This window comes from Aedes aegypti, chromosome 3, assembly GCF_002204515.2.
Source record: "Aedes aegypti strain LVP_AGWG chromosome 3, AaegL5.0 Primary Assembly, whole genome shotgun sequence".
NCBI classification, from domain to species: Eukaryota; Metazoa; Arthropoda; class Insecta; order Diptera; family Culicidae; genus Aedes; species Aedes aegypti.
Genome location: NC_035109.1, coordinates 298,928,588 through 298,949,161, shown reverse-complemented (window position 1 = coordinate 298,949,161; position 20,574 = coordinate 298,928,588). Strand labels below are relative to the sequence as shown.

Here is a 20,574-nt window from a genome sequence, read left to right as displayed (position 1 = left end):
GGGAAACCCTGAACGTCCTGTCAAACAGATAATTTTTTATGAATTTCACCAAATAGGTGGGAAGATTGTATCTGGCTGTCATGCCAGACGTTGTCAAATGCTTTTTCAACATCGTGCAACTCCATGGCAGAGGATTTGGCAAGGGACTTGTTCCGCCTGAGAATGTTGGTTACTCGAGTCAGTTGGTGTACGGTAGAACGAAAGCGTCGAAAGCCAAACTGTTCTTTTGTTTCTGTTGTTTTGATCAGCTGACGAAAGCAGCCGTTTGTTGATCCCTTTTCAAAAAGCTTCGATAACCCGGAGTCGGAGGCACTGATTGAAAATCAGTGCCAGATGTTGATAGAATTGGAGACTCAATTGCTTGAGCTCCAAGTTCAGGATGTTGTCGAAACCTGGGACCTTCATGTTTTTAGATGTTTTGACATAGGCCAGCAATTCGTCAGCTGTGATCTCCAACTCTTCTGAGAAGTCGTTTGGGAAATCTGGGTAGTTTAGCTGCGTGTTCGGAGACAGCACCTTCGTGTGGGCTAGGAATGTCTAGCCCTAGGTTATGGGAGCTGACGAAATGTCGACCTATCTCAGCAGCCTTCTCCGCAGGGATTATCAAGCGATCCTTAGAGTAGGTGTTGTCTAATAGGATCAACGGTGGAATTGGTCTGGTTTTTTAAATTTTGGTCCTCTTCCAGAATGACCTAGCACAATCTGGGAAAGAGCGGATCTTTTCGGAAAAATCATCGTTTCTTTCTTTTGGATATGCGATTGATTTCGCTTTTTAACGCAGGCAGACCAGTGCGTTGGTACTGCCTGCGTTTGGTGTTCTGTAAACAAATGAGATCTTTGGTAACACGATCGATAAAAAGGGTGTTGCTCACCTGACCAGATGCTGGTACATGCTGCTCTCGGGCCACGGAGATGGCCTCTTCAACGCTCTGCAGATGCCGGTCGATAATTTCCACGGACGCCAGAGGAGCCTCGTACCGGATATTGGCGATGACAAACCGCTGAAATTGGACCGGTCGACACGGTGGTAGTTGACCTGGGTGACCAGATGCTGGTTGACCATGGAACCAACTTCTGCCACCACCGGCTGAGGCCCTGCCACCCCCAAGACAACCAGAAATCGCATGAAAGTTCACGTTAAAACTCGTTTATTCATACTAATTACATCAAACCCGCAAAGCACCGTGGATAAACTCGTCAAATTGATGAGTGTCCTCGCATAAAACATTTTTTTTCTGAGTTCATTTGTACATTTTGTTTCGTCCCGTACATTTGTACAAAGTAAGTCGAATCAATTCGTAGCAGCTGTCAAATCAACATTTGTTATCATAAGTGAAGTCGCATAAGATAACAGGTTAGTTCGGGAGAATATTTATACACTCGCATTGTATGTTATTAATCATCACATAATATATGCACGCATATCGCCTCCACTTTTGTACGGAGAAGGCCTTTTCGCGACATCTTATAAGTGAAATTTTGCACGTACAAAGCCTCCAGGTGATTTCGTTATGTGTACATTTTGGTTGTCTGGGCCCAGCTGAGGTCCTGGTGAACAACCTGTTGGGAGATGTTGCCGTCCATGTTGGTCAGGAAGACATCGATGGTTGGGTGAATCCGGGCTCAGGATGGTATAGTGGCCTTCCGTTCAGGTCGCCAGCCAGGATGAACTGCCTCTGCCGTCGTGTCAGCTCGGTGAGGTCTTGTTTCAGGGCCGCTGATGCTCCGTCGTTGATGGTGGCTTGTTTCGGGCAGTACGCTGCGATGATTTTGATTGGACCGATGGAGGTTTGGCGATCTTGCCTTCAGTAGCTTGCTGGCCTTGTCGAAATCGACGCCGGAGGCGCACATGATTTTGGTGCCGGTGTGGCAGCGGTAAACAGCCGTCTGATGTTTAGGGCCGCTAGTTCGGACCGCAGTGCCGAGAGGTCCTTCAACGCCGCGAACAGAGGGGGAACCTTTGCGCTCTGGAAGGCTTGGTCCACAGGCAGGGAGGCAAACTGGTTGTTTGCCAGCAACCTGCTGTACGCCGCCCGGTTGGCATCCTCATTCCTTGTGCGTTTCGACGCGCTTGTCTGCCCGTTGTCGGCCAGCGAGGCAACCCCAGCAACACACATGTTATAATTTATTACTATCAACTGATATATAACCAAATTTAGTCATATATAAGTTGATAATATTCAATTATAACATGTGTGTTGCTCGGGAAGGATCGAGGCGGAATCCGCCTTCTGTTTGCGGTTGCGACCCATCAATATGTGCCGCGGCTGGACTGCTGCTGCTTACTACAGGGAGGCTTTCTCGCTAGTCGCCGGAACGGGAAATCGTGAGAGGTGCACTCCGCACACGAAAGAATTCGAACTTGTGCTAACAACTCAAAAACACGTCCGGTCAGAACGGCAGTCCGAAACAGAGTGATGTTTTTAAACTATTTCCCGGGAACCTCGCAAGGCTATCGGGATACGTTTGTTACATACTTACTAGATTATGTTTTTGCATGTTAGGTATGTAACCAATTTTTTTTTTGTAAAACATGTTTAAATCGAAAGTTAGTGAATTGAGGGTATTTTATGGTTAGATAATAGAAAAAAAATCATAAAATATGCATTTGCTCTGAGAGAATTCGGTATGATTTAGTTACTCAAACTATAATCATTGAAAAGTATAATAAAACGTATATTTCTATTCTCACTGGCAACAACTTTCCCCGAGGCACATGCCATCAGGATATCACTTCTTGTGCGGCCGCCTCTCGCTGCTTCTGGGCCGCCCTCCGCCGAACGTAGATCATCTCGACGGCCCACATGATCAGTGTCACAATCGTGAACGCATTGATGAACAGAATGCTTTTCGAGTAGCTGCCTGAGAGGTCCCGGATCAGTCCAACCAGCGGACCAATCGTCATCAGTATGATACCGTTCGTCATCATCTGGATGCTCGAGGCCGCCGGGAGACGCTTCAGCGGGATGTAGCTCGGTATGACCAGGCCCATGTAGACCGTGCGGACTCCTTTGGCCACCCCGAGAAAGAAGGCCACCACAATCATCTCGGTGTAGTTGCGTGCAATTAGAATACCTGTGGGCGGGAGGATTAGTTGTTAGATTACTGTTGTTAAGGTTCTCAAACTTCAAGGACTTACTAAACCTAGTAAGTATCAATAAGCTCAGGGCGATCATGTACATGACGCGAGGAGTCAGCTTCAGGGAATCTCCTATGAACGGAGAAATGAACCGGAACATCAAGTCCGCAACCGCCAGGGTCGACATAATTGACGCAATTTGTTCCGTCTCGTAGCCAAGATCATTCAGGATGAACGGTGTCAACAGGGAGAAGTTGATCTCGGCAAATACGGCGATCGACATCCCCAGCATCATGTTGACGTATATTCTATCCCGCAGCAGAGTGAGATCAAAAAGAGTGACTATTTTCTGCGATAGACTTCTACGCTTTTCCACGTTTGAATGACTAGATTCTCCTTTACCGTCGGTGCTGCTGATATTGAACTTAGTCGTTTTCTGCACTGATGATTTTGGGGACGTCGTGTTTTCTAGTTGCCGCATGATAGACGGCATCCGGTTGTCATCCGTGAGATCTTGGTTTTCGCTTAAAACTGGAAGTTTTGGATGGGAAATCACATGCATGGGAACACCGAACTCTCGGACGCTTGCATGCGAACTTCTGCGAGATGCTGATGGGTGGCGTTCATCGAACAGCTTCATTGAACTGCCCAGATGAACAGAATCTTCCGACTTTTCGAACCAACGTTTGGTTCTAGGGGAGAACCTAGCTGCAGACAATTTCCGCTTTGGATAGCCATTGTCCAGAGAACCTCGACGTTCTCGATCTTTTTCGTCGAAAATTTTCATCGAGCTTCCCAGATTAACTGTTTCAGTGGAACCCGACTGGAACCATCGCTTCTGCTCGGATGGTTTGTGCGGCTCCAGATTCTGCGAGTAGGTTTTGAGCAGCAACATTTCCGCGATTGAAGGTCGCCTCTGCATGGGATGAAGAACTGATTAAAGTTTTGGGAATTAATAGGACTCATTCGATGCCAGGGTCTGCAGCGGTCAGTGCAAAATTACCTTCACTTTTGGTACGTGACAGGAGCAGTGCTGGGGCCATCGATTCACGACGGCGTATTTGCGAAGTCTGCTCGAATCCGTAGATGCTCTGTGCATCCATATCGTGCTCGGCGAAGTAGCAGTGCTTTTCGAGATAGTCATCTTCGTTGTCGGACTCGAACTCCCATTTGCTGTCGATTCGCTGAGGTGCTGCCAATGGTGAATTTTTAAATACAGCTATCTCCAGATGTAGGACATACTTCATCTACAGTTTCGATGCAAGACGTAACCACGTCGATAGACTACGGGTCTTATAAGGTTTCAGTTAATTGTTTCCAACATGGAATATCTTGTTTACTTTACGGCATAGAAAATGCATATTTTAACAATGGTTATCAACATTTCTGATACATTGAAACCTTCTGAATTTACGTTATTGTTCGGGGGTACGTAAATCGAATCAAAGAGACTTCGTAGAAAGTCCGAAAAAAAATTGTCACATTACCAAATATAATCGCATAATATATATACTGCCCATAACTGCATATTTGTAACATTCGACAAAAGTAGGCATTGAGTAAATGGGATACCAAGTTTGCATTTTATTGCAGTAGGGGAAATCAGGGTAAAACCGACACTGTGGGTAAGCTCGACACCCTTTGATTTTTCATGTTTAGAGCAGATTTTCATGCAGTTTCCACCACGCTCTATCTTAACATGTGAAATGTTGTGCTTCGAATGACATTACAACTGACACTACCAATAAACTGCCAAAATAAACAACAAAATCATATTGGATAACATAGAAGCAACAGCAGTTGCAATATTTTGCTTTTATTCTTTAACTATTGCGCATGTGAAATTTTTATAATGTCATTATTTGTTTTGCGTCTACGTCATCATTTACTATTATTACGTTGATACAACATGAAGGAGAAATTAATTTCTGACTTTTCGACAGCTGAAAACGTTATTGAAATATAAATGTCCACTCGGGGTAAGATCGACACTTTCATTTGGGGTAAAATCGACACCTTACTTTGCTTCATAATCTAACTGCAGGGAATCTTTCTAATCGGAAAGACTATCTCTGTAGATTATGTAAGTCTTTATTTTCGAATTCCAGTGAAGTTTACGGATTGCGAACTTGTAAACATGTAAAATATGACACTATATGACTTGCCACAAGTTACCATTAAGTATTAAAAAATATTTCTATGTTATCACGTTTCAACTTATTTGATGAAGCTTAAAGATGTTTTTCTCATTTAAAATTGAAGAATTAATAGGATTTGAAATATAATCACATAAATTAATCTTATTGTTTATTTACAAACCATGAGGTTCGACAGTTTTTCTTATCTAAAAATGATTACACTTTTCTGTTTTGTTAGAATAAAAAAGTATTTATTTTTACAATTAATCATTCGCTACAACTTCATCTTCGTAAGCATTCCATCAACACAAATTAATAATATCCATGTGCATTCATCCCAATTTTATAATCTTAACATTGGACATCCGAAATTTTCACATATATTTAGTGGATCTTTGGCCTCTCCTCAATAATTTACGTAATATGTGATTAGTCCTTTGGAGGAAGGTGTCATAAATGTCGGAAGTCATGTTTAATGCATTCTTTTATATATTCATTGTGATGGTGATGTTCACAACGTATAAATTATACTCAAAGTGGATGTGTCGGTTTTACCCCAACAGGGTGTCGATCTTACCCGCACTCTCAATTGTCTCACCTAAAAATGATGAAATATCAATTTGATTTAAATCACTATATAACCTTAATATATCATCCAGCGATCGCAAGGATTGATAGATTTATAACCAATATTTGATTCTACAACAATTTTAGGTTCGTTTAACAAGCGAAAGTACACTAATTTTATCAATAAGCTTAGGGTGTCGGTTTTACCCCGAATTCCCCTATAGGAGGGAACTGATATTTCAAAAAATCACTAAGAATTCAAAAGTGCTTATTTGAGGCTGAAATTTTGTACAACTCATATCACTTATTGGGTGAATACAGTGACCCCACGCAGTTGAATCACCCACAATTTATGAATCAGCTGATTTCAAAAGACAAAATTATTATCAAATTTGCACAAAACATCACAGAATTATTTTTACACATAGTTTCTTATCAGTAAAAATAATTCTGTGATGTTTTGTGACAAGTTTGATAATAATTTTGTCTTTTGAAGTCAGCTGATTCATAAATTGTGGGTGATTCAATTGCGTGGGGTGACTGTAGTCAGAGAAAAAATTCTGATAAAAATTTCGTTGCCACTGCATTATGACGCTCATGTATAATCTCAATGTGACTGTTATGCGGTTACAATTGCCAATTTCGAATTTTCTAGAATAATCTCGCAGATTTTAGTAAGTGGATCGAAAGTGTTTGTCATTTGATGACTCTCCCCGGTATTAACTCTAAATTGTCAAAAATGTCGAATGTGACTGTTATGCAGTTATGGGCAGTATAGGCCTCATAATGTATTACGATTCTTTTGGATATTTTCCGTTCTGCGGTAGCCGCCAAGTTCTACCGCAGCTGTCAAAGTTCTACCGCAGGCTTGAAAATCATTGTATCATTGAACGAAACCATCTAATCAGAGTATGCTTGTAGAATTCCAAGCTTTGAAACGCGGCAGAAAACAACAGTCATTAGCGTGGTTTCCAAGGTATCATCGCAGCAGACCGATGATGCATTGTGAAAATCAGTAATGTGACGGCTGCGGTAGCTTTCTGTTCAACCGTAGAACGGAAAGTTATCTCTAAAATTGCAATAGTACTTGTGGAATTTACATCAGATGATTTTTTTCTGTCTATTCACCCAATATGCGATATGATCTGTACAACATTAAATGTTAAATTTTCAGCTCTAAATAAGTATTGTTGAGCCCTCGGTATTTTTTAGAAATATTAGTTGCTTCCCATACAAGCGAAAAATGCGCACTTGGTACTCCATTTAAGAGGAAAATAACCATCATCGTTTTGAAAATTTTCAAAACCAGTTTTTTCGCTCAAAGTTGAAGCAATGCTCAAAAAAATCTATCATTGCATTGCACTGGCTATCTGTAATGCTATGATAGATTTTCATAAGAGTTTCTCCAAATTTGAACGAAAAAACTGGTTTTTATTTTTTGATGATTGCTGATGATTGAATGATAGTGTCTTGAGCCTTAATCAATGCACATTGGTCCCAGAGCCATATCTAGGAAGACAAAAATGATTGCGCCTAAACCGTCAATTTTAGATATATGGTGTCTTCGGCAAAGTTTTTCCATATTTTTCAGACATTATTTTCAGTGATGTGATACTAGGGTGGCCCACATGGTTTACGAGATCAGCACATAAACTTTTTTGCTGACGCATATACGCCTACATAATGTTCTACAATGTTTCAGAACAACCGATTTGGAGCAACTTTGCTGAAGAACTCAAATTTCTATCTCTTATGGTTCGCGAGTTATGACTTTTTTTAAACAAGAAAGTTAGGGCGGTACTGAAAAATCAGTTTTTTCTTGATAACTTTTTATACGATAATATCTCTCAAAATCATTGTTTTGAGAACTTTTAGAACTTTTGATTGCGCAACTTTTTGCCGAAAAAACTACTGTTCTATCTCTTATGGTTACAGAGTTATCAGAAATTTTCTTCGAAAACATGGTTGTTTTTAAATGCCGATATCTCCAAGAGGGGCCCAGATAGCCGTAGCGGTAAACGCGCAGCTATTCAGCAAGACCAAGCTGAGGGTCGTGGGTTCGAATCCCACCGGTCGAGGATCTTTTCGGGTTGGAAATTTTCTTGACATCCCAGGGCATAAAGTATCATCGTACCCGCCACACGATATACGCATGCAAAAATGGTCATTGGCATAGTAAGCTCTCAGTTAATAACTGTGGAAGTGCTCATAAGAACACTAAGCTGAGAAGCAGGTTTTGTCCCAGTGGGGACGTAACGCCAGAAAGAAGAAGAAGAAGAAGAAGATCTCCAAGAGGCGCAAACGAATTTTCAATCTATTTTCGCAATTAGAAAGATTATCTCTTTCTCTGTTTATGATGAAAAAACTGTGAGAACGTATTTTGTTTGCAAAGATTGGCAAGGTTATGTAAATAATGTGTTTTTAAACGAAAAGTGTCCATAACATGAAAAATAATCAAGATAGCTCTTTGGTGCCTTCAGCAAAAATGTGCTAAATTGAAAGTTCTGAAAGTGTTTTATACAAAGTATTTAAAAAAAATCTACGCTTTACGATATATTCACCATAAACCGAATATTATATGGTAAAAAAAGCGAAAAAAGGTATATTTGCTGGAACAACCGAAATAACTGGTTTAGGAGAAAACTGTCTTCTGCAAAGTTGAGTCCTGCGATGAGATACAAAATTGGTGTCTTCGAAAAAGATGAACAATTAAATAATACCTTGCATAGAACCTTATAAATTCTCGAAACACTCCCAAGATGGCGCTAGTGAGCCAAAACTGTATTTGCTTATATCTTAGACCAGTTATGAGTTACAAAAATGGTGTCTTCGACAAAAATGAACAACTCAATAATATCTATTCACATAGAATCTTATAAATTCTGAAAACGCTCCCAAGATGGCACTAGTGAGCCAAAACTTTATTTGCTTATATCTTAGTCCAGTTATGAGATACAAAAATGGTGTCTTCGATAAAGTTGATCAACTAAATGAGACCTATTCGCCTAAAACCTTATTAGTTCGGAAAACACTCAAAAGATGGCGCTAATGGTCGAACATTTTGATTGTTTATATTTCTGATCAGTGATGAGATACAACGTTGATGTCTTCGAAAAATGTGTTTAACTGAATTAGATCTTGTCACCCGAAAACATTTTAGTTCGGGAAACATTCACTAGATGGCGCTAGTGGGCAGTGATTTTATTTGCTTGTATCTCAGACCAATTATTAGATACAAAATTGTTGTCTTCAACGGAGTTAATCAACTTAATGAGAGCTTTCCGGTTAAAACCTTTTTAGTTCGGAAAACATTGAAGAGATGGCGCTAGTGGTTGAACATTTTGATTGTTCATATCTCAATTCAGTGATGAGATACAACGTTGGTGTCTTCGACAAATGTGTTCAATTGAATGAGATCTATTCACCCGAAAAATTATTAGTTCGGAAAACATTCACTAGATGGCGCTAGTGGGCAAATGTTGTATTTGCTTGTATCTCAGTTCTGTTATGAAATACAAAATTGGTGTCTTCGACAATGTTGAACAACTAAATGATTCTCAGTCACATAAAACCTTATAACACTAACAAGATGGCACTAGTGGGCAAATATTTTATTTTGCTAATATCTCAGTCAAGTGAATAGATACCAAGTTTGTATCTTGGAAAATATTGAACAACTAAATGAATCCTATTCGTCTAAAACCTTATTAGTTCGGAAAACACTCACAAGGTGGCGCCAGTGGTCAATTTTTTTTATATCTCAGTTCAGCGATGAGATTTGAAATTGGTGACTTCGATAAAAGTGTTCAACTAAATGGGATCTATTCGCCCAGAAACATAGTAGTTTGAAAAACTCTCCCAAGGTGGCACTAGTAGACAAAAATATTATTTGCCTATATCTCAATCCAGTGCTTGGATACAAAGTTAGTGTCTTTGACAAAGTTGAAGAACTAAATGAGACCTATTCGCCTGGAAACTTATTACTTCGGAAATCACCTAAATTGCACTACTGGGCACAAATTTTTTTCGCTTATATATTATTCCACTGATTAAATCCAAGGAAAGCTATTCGCCTAAAACTTTCTCAGTTCGGAAATCATTCTCATGATGGCGCTATTCGGCAAATATTTCATTCGCCTATATTGAAGTCCAGTGATGAAAAATTTGGTATCTTCGAAAACGATGATATTTTCGCAAAAATATCTTATTAGCTGGGAATTGCTTTTATGTGCGAAACATCAAAGATACAACTAATAAGAAATGGGTCTACCTAGATCAAAACAATGGATACTTACTATCGAGTCGAGCAACAATCGCTTATTTCGCTTTTTCCTTACATTTTTATATGAACCTTGACACCATTGATTGAAGGCTAAAAAGAGGAAACACATGTTTCCTAGCCGTCGAATGAACAAGATGATCTTTTGAAGGGAGTGAAGAACGAAAAAATCCGACAGATTGACATATCCATCCATGAACTGAACTCCAAGGGTGAAGGGCGGCTGTCAAATGAGAGTAAAATTGTATAGCCGCCAACCTAAGTCCAGAACCACTTTTATGGCTTAACGTGGAAAAGTAAAAATCGTATTTTTGTATGGTTGTTTACATTTTAGAAGCAGCGACACGTTGAGGTAGCAGTAAAAATCCTCCCTTGCTGAACTCACTCGGTCCAAGAATTGTGACATTTGAGCGGGCACGCTTCCGTATGCTCCCCAGGTATTCTGACCCGCTCTAGTGTAAAAAATCTTGGACCGTGTGGATTCGGTTCTATCGGTGGATAAGACCATATGAATCAGTGATGCAGTAACTTCATCGTTATAGAAGAATAATGTTGGCTTTAAATATTCACGTCTGTAAAGCATGTAATAGTTGGAGTGCAATATTTGACTGTCATTGGACTGAAGGACTAACTTTTGATTAGCACGAACGAAATTCTGATTTTGCGGCGCTCATTTTAAATCCACATTCAGCGGCGGCGGTAACGCGCAGAAGATATGCGCGCAATTCAAACGCAACGTCAAAATTCAAGTAGGCTTGGGTTTTTTCGTTCTTCAAGGACGCAAATGTTTCATATTTGCTAAATCTGAATCATTTGGTTATTTTCATTATCGCTGCGACGGTATATCAAAATTTTCAGATAATCGCATTACGTGGATTTATCTTGCAGAGCACAATATTGCCAAATATATATTTCTATCGCTGTCAGATGCGAGCCACATTGTATACTAATAACTTGAAAATATTTTGATAGATTTATGTTTATTATCAGCTGGCAAGTTTTATAGAATCTTTTGAAGACTATTCTGAAACATCTATAGGTTTTTTTTAAATCAAAATATTTGACGGAAGATTTTATTTTGTTTTTGGTATAAAGGGTGTAAGTGTACATAATTGTACATGTAAATGTATGGAAATGTATGTATGTCTGTATCTTACTTACGTGGTAGAGCAGAAAATTGAAGTCACTTAATGATTTAGTTCTGGCATGTATCTTTCGCTTCTGAAATTTTTATTCTTTATGTTGCAATTTCTTTATCAGGGTACGTCCATAAATTATGTCACGCTAAGTTTTGCTATATCCGTCCTCCTCAATTTTCCTCTATATCACATTTTTTGTATGGATTTCAATTTTTGTATGGGTAGTCACGTTTCCTTGTAACCCCTTCCTTCCTCTTCTGTCCGAGACGTAATTTATGAATTACCCTTCACCTGCAGTTTTTTTTCAACTTATTTATATTGTAATGGCTCGAAGAGCTCGAAAATATATTTGATTAATCTCGAAAATAAACTTATATAACAGCTAGATAAGGACGACACACTTTTAAAGAATTTTTTTGGATCCCCACCATAGACTTGAGTTTTTTTTGATGAAATAAGGTTTAATTTATGGGAATATCACTATGAATAACAAAAACGCAGCTGAATTCCAATTGTGAGATACCTTGGGCGTTAACGGGTTAACTCGTTGAACAACTTTATCGAAAATATGAACTTTCTACGTCGTCAAGGTATCAGGATATTCCAACCAATTACCAGAAATCCCTAAAGCTACGAGCTCCCACCTACGCGGTACCAATTACTGTCCTACATCGTGGGATAGCTGTAACTAAGGGTAGAAAAACCCAGTCTTACCATCAATAGCTGAGTATTTTTCGTCAATATCTTCCTTCTGCGTCGTTGGTTGATCATCTTTAATCTCAGCCGGGATCATGTGCCGCTTCACTGGCTGTAAAAGTAACGCTGCTGCCACGATGTGAGTTGCCAGGGCTCCAATGATGAGCAAACAACTCCGGGATCCGTACTGAAATACCAGAAACGATACCAACTGAGGCAGCACAATCGGCCCCAATCCGGTAATGGTCATCGCTATTCCTGCTGCCTTGTTTCTCCGCATTACGAAGTACGTATTCAGAGCCAACGAAAATGATGAATTGCAAAATCCCATACCCAATGCTAGAATTAAAATTAATCAGTATATTATCGTTCTTCAAAATAGATCCCAACAAGCTTACATGCCATGATGCTATAGGTGAGGATGAAGTGGAAGAACGTCTCGGCACTGGAGGTAAACATGAGACCGATTGAGAACATACATCCACCAAGGGTGGCCACCTTGCGGAAACCGAAGTTACGTAGCAAAGGACCGTTGAACAGACCAAAGGTCATTCCGACCGCCGAGGCCAGGTTGATGATGAGCGATGCATCCGTGGCGGATATGTTGATCTGCTTGAAGGTGTCCTTGAAGATCAAACCGAAGCTTTGGAGCACTGGAACGATCATGATCTACAAGAGAAGAGATTCAGAACATTGAAGATTTAGCGGTTGAATGATGAATTCAAAAAGATTCTTGAGCAGCTACGTCTGATAAACATGATCCTCTAAAGTTGACTCGCAGATCCTCACCTCATCACTCCAACACAAATTGCTTCCCCTAACAACAGCAAAAATGCAGAGGATTACTCGGTCTCTAGTTGTTAATGATTTTTTGCAATTTCTCATCGTAATAGGCTGTTTTTCAGCACGCCAATCTGTCATGAAACGGCTGAACTGAAGCTAGCTCAGATAAATTTATTTGCGAAATTATTCATTCGAATACGATTTATAAATGTTGTTCCATTCTTTTACGTACAAATAATACTAACAAGTTTGAATAAACATTTTTATCAGTACACCCAACAGCTAACGGTTAGACTTCGCGAAGAAATTAAAATTTTCATAAATATCAGCTAATTTATGCCTATCAGATTGTTAATTCGCGACGATTAATTTGCGATCGGATGCGAACCAATGACAGAGAGAAGAAACGAAATTAAACAACTAGCCAATAAGCACGTAATTTACGACCCACAAACAGAAGAAGGCAACTCAAACCATGCGAAGGGATATACTAGAACCTTACCGATCCCTTCCCCTATAGCATTCTAAACCAGGCATTACATTTCATCTCATCTTTAGATCCTCTGAGCATGATATGGATCGAATCGTAAAATATCATCTTAGAGCTCTGTGATCGGTTTTTCGTAAATATCTTATGCTCAGATGAGTCATCTTGAGCTCAGCAATCCACGCGTTTGATCTACTTGACGGAAACACAACACACTTGACGGCGTTCCGCTTATTTGCATTGCAAAAACTAACCGGACAAATGCCCTACTAAAACGGAAAACATCGATCACAACTAATTCAGGTGAACAATATTTATTAAAATAAAGCCTGATTTTAATTTTCATTAACTTTTTTAGGGTTTGCAACATTGTTCTTTTACCGCTACTGGGAAGCAGGAAAAATGAATAAAATGATAATTATTTCGAGTGATACAGTTAATTACACACAATTAATTTGAACATGGTTCTAAGCGGCAACAATTACAATGCGTTCACTTTAACTCTCATTGAAACGAAAATCATGTTTAATTGTCAGTAAGTTCATCTAATTCCATAATCTATGAATCTCGTTAAGATGGTTCACCGCCTTTCAAGACCGTCCCAGAAGGATATTGTGTATACGATTACCTATAGGAGGGGAGATAAGTAAACTGTTAATAAATCAGATGGTCTAGATTTCCCTGATAACTGGGCAACTAAAAATTCAGCTCACTAAGTAGACAAGAGGACAATATATTCACTAAACAAATTCAAAAGGAGCTTCTCAGTCACTTTGAGGCATAACATTATGAGTTTTGTTCTTGGAGATACTGTTATTTTGTAATAATAATAATACAAGCCCGTCATTGTGGTACAAGGAAAGTGCTCGTGTTCGTGTCATTCATAAATTTCAATCTTGATTGCTTAGAATCAATATTCCAGAACTGTTTATCGCCATTCTTGATTGCCAAATAGGACGGTATATTCGTAGATCACAGTTGTTCTGAAAACAAAAAGATTCCGAAAAATTGCTCGCAAATCCCCAGTTGTCATCTCTGTAAAGGAAGGTAATAGAAAAAAGCATAAATAAGAAATTAATAAGGCAAATTGATCCAAACCACCAAACAGCTGTCAAGATTATCTTCTGATGCTCAAGATTGAGATATGATATCATTTCAGAGCGCTCTTGGATTAGAGATAATATCTTTCCATTATCCTAAGATGATCTCGTTCATCAGATGAGATTGCAATGCCTGTTCTAAACAGACAGAGCCATCACTCAGCACAAAAAACAGATGGTAACATTAGCATTAGAAAGTAAAGGCGCACCGCCCCATCAACTCAGAAGGAAGGGAAAGCCATAAAATCAAAGATCGTTAACAATTTCCTTCCATAGCAAGCAGGTAGGACCAAACCGTCATAAGCACGAAGCGCAGACCCTTGCTGAGCCTGACGCATTCGAGTGGTACGCGGACAGGATTCATAACGAAGAGAAAGGGAAAGCATTGATCTAATGGTAAGGCGCAACACGAACAAATATGTCCCTGCGTAAACCCACGCATAGAAAGTAATCATCCCACGCAACGAAAGAAACAAAGTAATTAAATTCGAAATTTATCACTTACGCACTCAGAGACATACTTTACGAGAAAAGACCTAAAACTTTCAAATCTCTTTGCTTCTTTCTCGTGGGAGAAAATTAGATTTAGGCAATCACGACAATTGTCCCTTTCTAACTTTAAGAATCAATAGGACCTACGATAGAACTGCATTTGTCACTTCTTAGAATAAGTCCCCCAGATCGACGAAAGTCGCCTATAAAAACCCAGAACCAACCACGAAATAGATGATCTTACGTTTAGACTCGGAACAGGCAACTTGTCTTTCTAGAGAGAAATTCCTGGTAAGTCCAACCACTAAGGTTATCACCAACGATTGCAAACTCGACTCCTTCGGTTGCGGACTACTCGCCTGGCGGGTGTCGTTCTGACGAGTCAGCTTTCAATCGTTAAGAGAGAGAGCTCCCTATTGGAACCTTCCACTGTCAGGTACTGGTTAAAACATCAGCCTGTCCGTCTGAAGGGAAAGAGAAGGGGATCAATCTCCAACCAAGCCTTTCGAACACAAAACCGTCGTACACCGGTTGACCGCTCGATTCCTTCGGTTGCAGACTACTCGCCTGGCGGGTGTCGTTCCGACGACTCGGCGTGCATCCTTTTGCGGATATAATCCACTAGTTGGAACCTTCCACTGTCAGGTACTGGTTAAAACATCAGCCTGTCCGTCTGAAGGGAAAAACAAGAGGAAATATCCACGACTGGTTCTCCTCTGTTGTTGAACCGCCGTAACAACGGTTAAACACTCGCTTCCTTCGGTTGCGGACCACTCGCCTGGCGAGTGTCGTTCCGACGAATCAGTGCTTAACTGTTAAAGAGACACGGTTCTCTAGTCGAACCTTCCGCCAGCAGGTACTGGGTCAGCCACCCAGCCTGTCAGTCCGAAGGGGAAGATTGGGGAAACGCACTCAGTTGGCGTCTACCAGTTGTCGGTAAGATCGAGTAAATACCGCGAGATCGTGCTAGAGTCGACGCGCGGATTCCGGCCATAAAGAAAATCCCGCGGGCCGTTTACATGGTGCCCCGAGTGAGGAACCACAACGTCGCGCGTTTTCGTTGCGGTTAAAAGCAAGGTGTGGTTACCGCCTAAAGGTAACCAGAAGAAAATTCCTGTGGTGTTTAGTTGAGTGAAATGTCAGATCTCACGCGAGAGATCGAAGAGCTCGTCGAATACTTCCGCGAGATTGATGCGAAGTTCGACGAAGTGAAAAACACCGACAATTACAAGCAGTGGGCCGAAAGGCCAGTGGCTAAACAAGAACTGTGCGAAACAGGGTCTTTTGAACTAGTTCTCTGGGAAAACACACCTAGGGAAAAGGTGTTTGTACAACGAGTTTCGAAATCGGTGGAAGGAATGGTCAGGCCTAAACGACCATAAGAAGATTCGCAGAAGAAAAGTGTTGGAAAGTGTTCTGTTGAAATACGCGCTCAACGCTGAGTCATCAATTTAAAATAATCGCTGTTGCGATACTAAGAAAGGTGTCACAACGGGCACGATCCTTGCGAGGACGTGCTAGAGAACCGGTAAGTAGGCGTCGAATCGACCGTTGGAAACCCCAGGAAGAGGACAACGGGCACGATCCTTGCGAGGACGTGCTAGAGAGCCGGAAGGCGTCGAATCGACCGTTGGAAACCCCAGGAAGAGGACAACGGGCACGATCCTTGCGAGGACGTGCTAGAGAGCCGGAAGGCGTCGAATCGACCGTTGGAAACCCCAGGAAGAGGACAACGGGCACGATCCTTGCGAGGACGTGCTAGAGAGCCGGAAGGCGTCGAATCGACCGTTGGAAACCCCAGGAAGAGGACAACGGGCACGATCCTTGCGAGGACGTGCTAGAGAACCGGTAAGTAGGCGTCGAATCGACCGTTGGAAACCCCAGGAAGAGGACAACGGGCACGATCCTTGCGAGGACGTGCTAGAGAGCCGGAAGGCGTCGAATCGACCATTGGAAACCCCAGGAAGAGGACAACGGGCACGATCCTTGCGAGGACGTGCTAGAGAGCCGGAAGGCGTCGAATCGACCGTTGGAAACCCCAGGAAGAGGACAACGGGCACGATCCTTGCGAGGACGTGCTAGAGAGCCGGAAGGCGTCGAATCGACCACTGGAAACCCCAGGAAGAGGACAACGGGCACGATCCTTGCGAGGACGTGCTAGAGAACCGAAAAGAAGGCGGTCGAATTGACCACTTTAAACCTCACCAGAGGACTAAAACGCGAACCAGCAAAAATCGAACGAATCCGGAATTCTAGAGAGAAGCCACAAGGAACAAAATGTCTAGCATGTTCGTGGATAACCAAAACGGCAACTGCCGCCTTTGTAACGACCCCGACGATAAAGACGAATACATGGTGGAGTGCTCAGAATGCGATCGTTGGTTCCACCCATCGTGCGCAAAACTTACCAAGAAGCCAACGAAAGAAGAGATTTTCCTTTGTGCTAAGTGCCAGCTAATTGACAAGGAAATCAAAAAATTAACCTTAGCGGCAAGAGCAGTTGCTACGAGTCCTACGGAAGCCTTCTTTGAGCGAATGTTAAACGGGCAACAAAGAGCGGTAAATGAAATCACGAAGGCTCTGACAGGACTCAGCATTAAAAGGGAAAACGAAGTCCAAGAGGATTGGACAATCTATTTGAAGCGGCAAGCACTAATACGACTCCCAAAGTTCGGGGGAGCAGCAAAGGAATGGCCTAACTTTAAAAGGGCCTACGAACAGACAACGAACGAAGGAGCATTCAATAATATTGAAAACTTAAACCGGTTGCAGCAGGTGCTTTACGGAGCGGCCGTAAAGAGCGTACGACAATTAATGATGGACGCGAATAACGTGCCGGAGATTATGGCTCGACTCGAGGAGCATTTCGGAAGACCGGAACAAGTGTACAAGGAATTGCTAACCGAGCTTATGAGAGTCAGGAAAGATTCAAGAACTGCCGTAATCGAGATGTCGACAGCCCTTGAAAATCTCGTAAGCAATGTGAAGCTACTCGAAAAAGACGAGTACTTATCGGATCATAGACTAGTAGAGGAACTAGTAAGAAAACTTCCATACAACATTCAAGTCAAGAGAACCGAATACTGCATGAATAACTCTCAGATAGCAGTTCAATCATTAGACGACTTGAACGACTGGCTAAGACCATTCGCGAGAACGGCAAGGGCGATGACGATGCATCAACCGAACATCGAACATCAAAGGGCGTCGATCAATCATCACGAGCAACGAACCAAGGAAACCTACAGACAAGGAACGTGCAAGGTATGTAAACGACCTAATGCACATAAGATCTGGGACTGTAATGCCTTCAAGAAGATGAAGGTAGACGAGAGGCAAAAAACAGCCCAACTGGAACGCCTATGCTTCAGTTGCCTAGGCACGAATCATAACATGTTTAAATGTTCTAAGGCCAAGAGATGCGACATCAAAGGGTGTGCAAGAAGACATCACCGAATGCTCCATCCTCAAACAGAAGAAGTCACGATTGAACAACAACCCGTGAATAATCATGAAGAGAACGCGAAACCAATAACGGTACATTTTCAGGTATTACCCGTAACATTACGAAACAAAGATAAAACCGTAAGTACTTACGCCTTCCTAGACCCCGGCTCGTCACTGACTCTATTAGAAGCGGATATCGCTAGAGAACTGAAGTTAGTCGGGAAGTCAATACCTCTTCAACTTAATTGGACACAAGAGGTCACTACAGCGCATAACTCCAGTCAAAGCATCGACGTAGTTATAAAAGGAGATACAAAAACCAGCCATGTGCTGAGAGACGTTAGAACAATTAAAAACTTAATGCTACCAAAACAATCGAGAAATTATCAAAAATTATGCGAACGCTATCCTCACTTAAGAGGACTACCGTTAAACAGTTTCGATACAATGAGACCAGGAATAATGCTAGGACTAAATCACAGTCATTTGATTACAGGATTAGAGCATCGATTCGGAGACCAAGGAGACCCAATCGCCATGAAGACGAAGCTAGGATGGGTAATCTACGGGAAACTAACCACTAACAATGAAGAAGGTCATGCCATGGTTACCCATAACGAAGACACCTTACGGCACATCATGGACAACTACCTTTCTCTGGAAGACTTCGGAGTCAAGCCAGTAAAAGAGTTACCTCAGGCCGCGGATGAGAAAAGAGCGAACGAAATCATCCTTAAGACGCTACGCTATGACAACGAAGACGGACGTTACGAGGTGGGTCTGCTGTGGAAAAAGGACGGTCATAAATTCCCATCCAGCATGGAAGTGGCAAAAAAGAGGTTAGTCGGTCTCGAAAATAAACTAAAGGAGGACCCACCCCTACAGAAGTGGGTCATGGAAACAATTCAAAACTACGTCGAAAAAGGCTACGCCAGAAAACTTACACCAGCCGAAATGTTAAAGGAGAAAGATAACCTGTATTATTTACCGCACTTCGTCGTGGTTAACAAAAATAAACAGCCGCCGAAACCAAGACTAGTTTTCGACGCGGCAGCCAAGATACAGGGTCAATCGTTCAACTCGGCCTTGCTATCGGGGCCAGACTCCACCACGTCACTATTCGGAATACTAGTTCGATTCCGGGAAGGAAGATATGCGGTATGTGGCGACATAAAAGAGATGTTCCACCAAGTAAAGGTACGAAAAGAGGACCAGGACGCGCAACGATTCATATGGCGCAACTGCGAACAGAGGTTCCCGGACATATACGTCATGCAAGTAATGACGTTTGGTTCGACGTGTTCACCGTCATGCGCCCAGGCAGCCAAGAACCACAACGCGGAAAGACTAAAAGAAAAGTATCCTCTAGCACTGTCGCCAATAATAAACCAGCACTACGTAGATGACTACGACGATAGTTTCAACTCACTGGAGGAGGCCAAGGACACCGTCGCTCAGATAATTAAGGCTCACGACGAAGGTGGTTTCTTTATTACGAAGTTTTGCTCCAATGACAAAATGTTACTAGATACGATCCCAGAAAACAGAAGGGAAATGGATACAAAGAAGTATCTTAATGACAACGAAGACGAACCCGAGAAGATACTCGGAGTCTACTGGAACACCAACAAGGATACGATCGGGTATCAGGTGAACCTAGAAAAATTACCTAAAGAAGTACTCTGCAAAATCAGAAACCCTAGCAAACGCGAGGTACTCTCGTTCGTCATGAGTGTCTTCGACCCGCTAGGGCTAATATCGAACGTAACAATCCAAGGTAAGATCCTAAAACAGGAGCTGCATAAGGAAACAAAGGACTGGGACACACCTATATCCGAAAGAGCACAAAAGATATGGAACTCATGGGTGGAGAAAGTACAAACCGCGAGCAACATACGAATACCTCGATGGGTAATGAAGGACGTAGGCACGCACATAGAACTTCACACCTTCGTTGACGCTTCGGATAAGGCCTTTGCAGCAATCGTATACGCAAGAAGTAATACGCAGCAAAACCCGTGCGTGAGAATCATGGCAGCAAAATCACGAGTAGCACCTATTAAACCGCTATCAATTCCGCGTCTCGAGCTACAAGCAGCGCTACTAGGGGTAAGATTAGCAGATACAGTAAGGCAAGAAACCCGATTGAAAATCATAGGATCCACCTTTTGGACAGATTCCAAAACAGTCCTCTCATGGATCAACTCCGAGCATCGAAAATATAAACCGTTTATAGCTCACCGCATCGGTGAGATACTCGACTCGACCACTATGGACCAATGGAGATGGGTACCTACTAACGAAAACCCCGCGGACGAAGGTACCAAGCCATGTCATAAAAAATCCATATGGATAACAGGCCCGGAA

At 41.8% G+C, this 20,574-nt stretch overlaps 1 protein-coding gene and 1 long non-coding RNA gene across 3 annotated transcripts in view; both read right to left on the bottom strand.

The window, feature by feature from the left end:
* Positions 1-2,655: 2,655 nt before the first annotated feature.
* Positions 2,656-20,574, bottom strand: part of LOC5578912 — a 40,898-nt gene continuing 22,979 nt past the window's right edge. Inside the window, exons 3-7 of one of the 2 annotated variants that reach the window (XM_021855401.1) lie at positions 12,297-12,567; positions 11,917-12,237; positions 4,083-4,271; positions 3,140-4,012; positions 2,656-3,075 (exon numbers count right to left, since the gene is read on the bottom strand). In XM_021855401.1, the coding sequence (XP_021711093.1) occupies positions 2,723-3,075; positions 3,140-4,012; positions 4,083-4,271; positions 11,917-12,237; positions 12,297-12,567 (2,007 nt within the window). In that variant the 3' untranslated portion in view covers positions 2,656-2,722. The remainder of the gene's footprint in view (positions 3,076-3,139; positions 4,013-4,082; positions 4,272-11,916; positions 12,238-12,296; positions 12,568-20,574) is intronic. The other variant, XM_021855402.1, reaches the window with a different exon arrangement.
* On the bottom strand, positions 14,838-17,090 carry LOC110679718. The gene is made up of 2 exons (XR_002502728.1): positions 15,393-17,090; positions 14,838-15,183 (listed from the first exon to the last, which is right to left on the bottom strand). It is a non-coding gene; the product is annotated as an uncharacterized LOC110679718 (long non-coding RNA).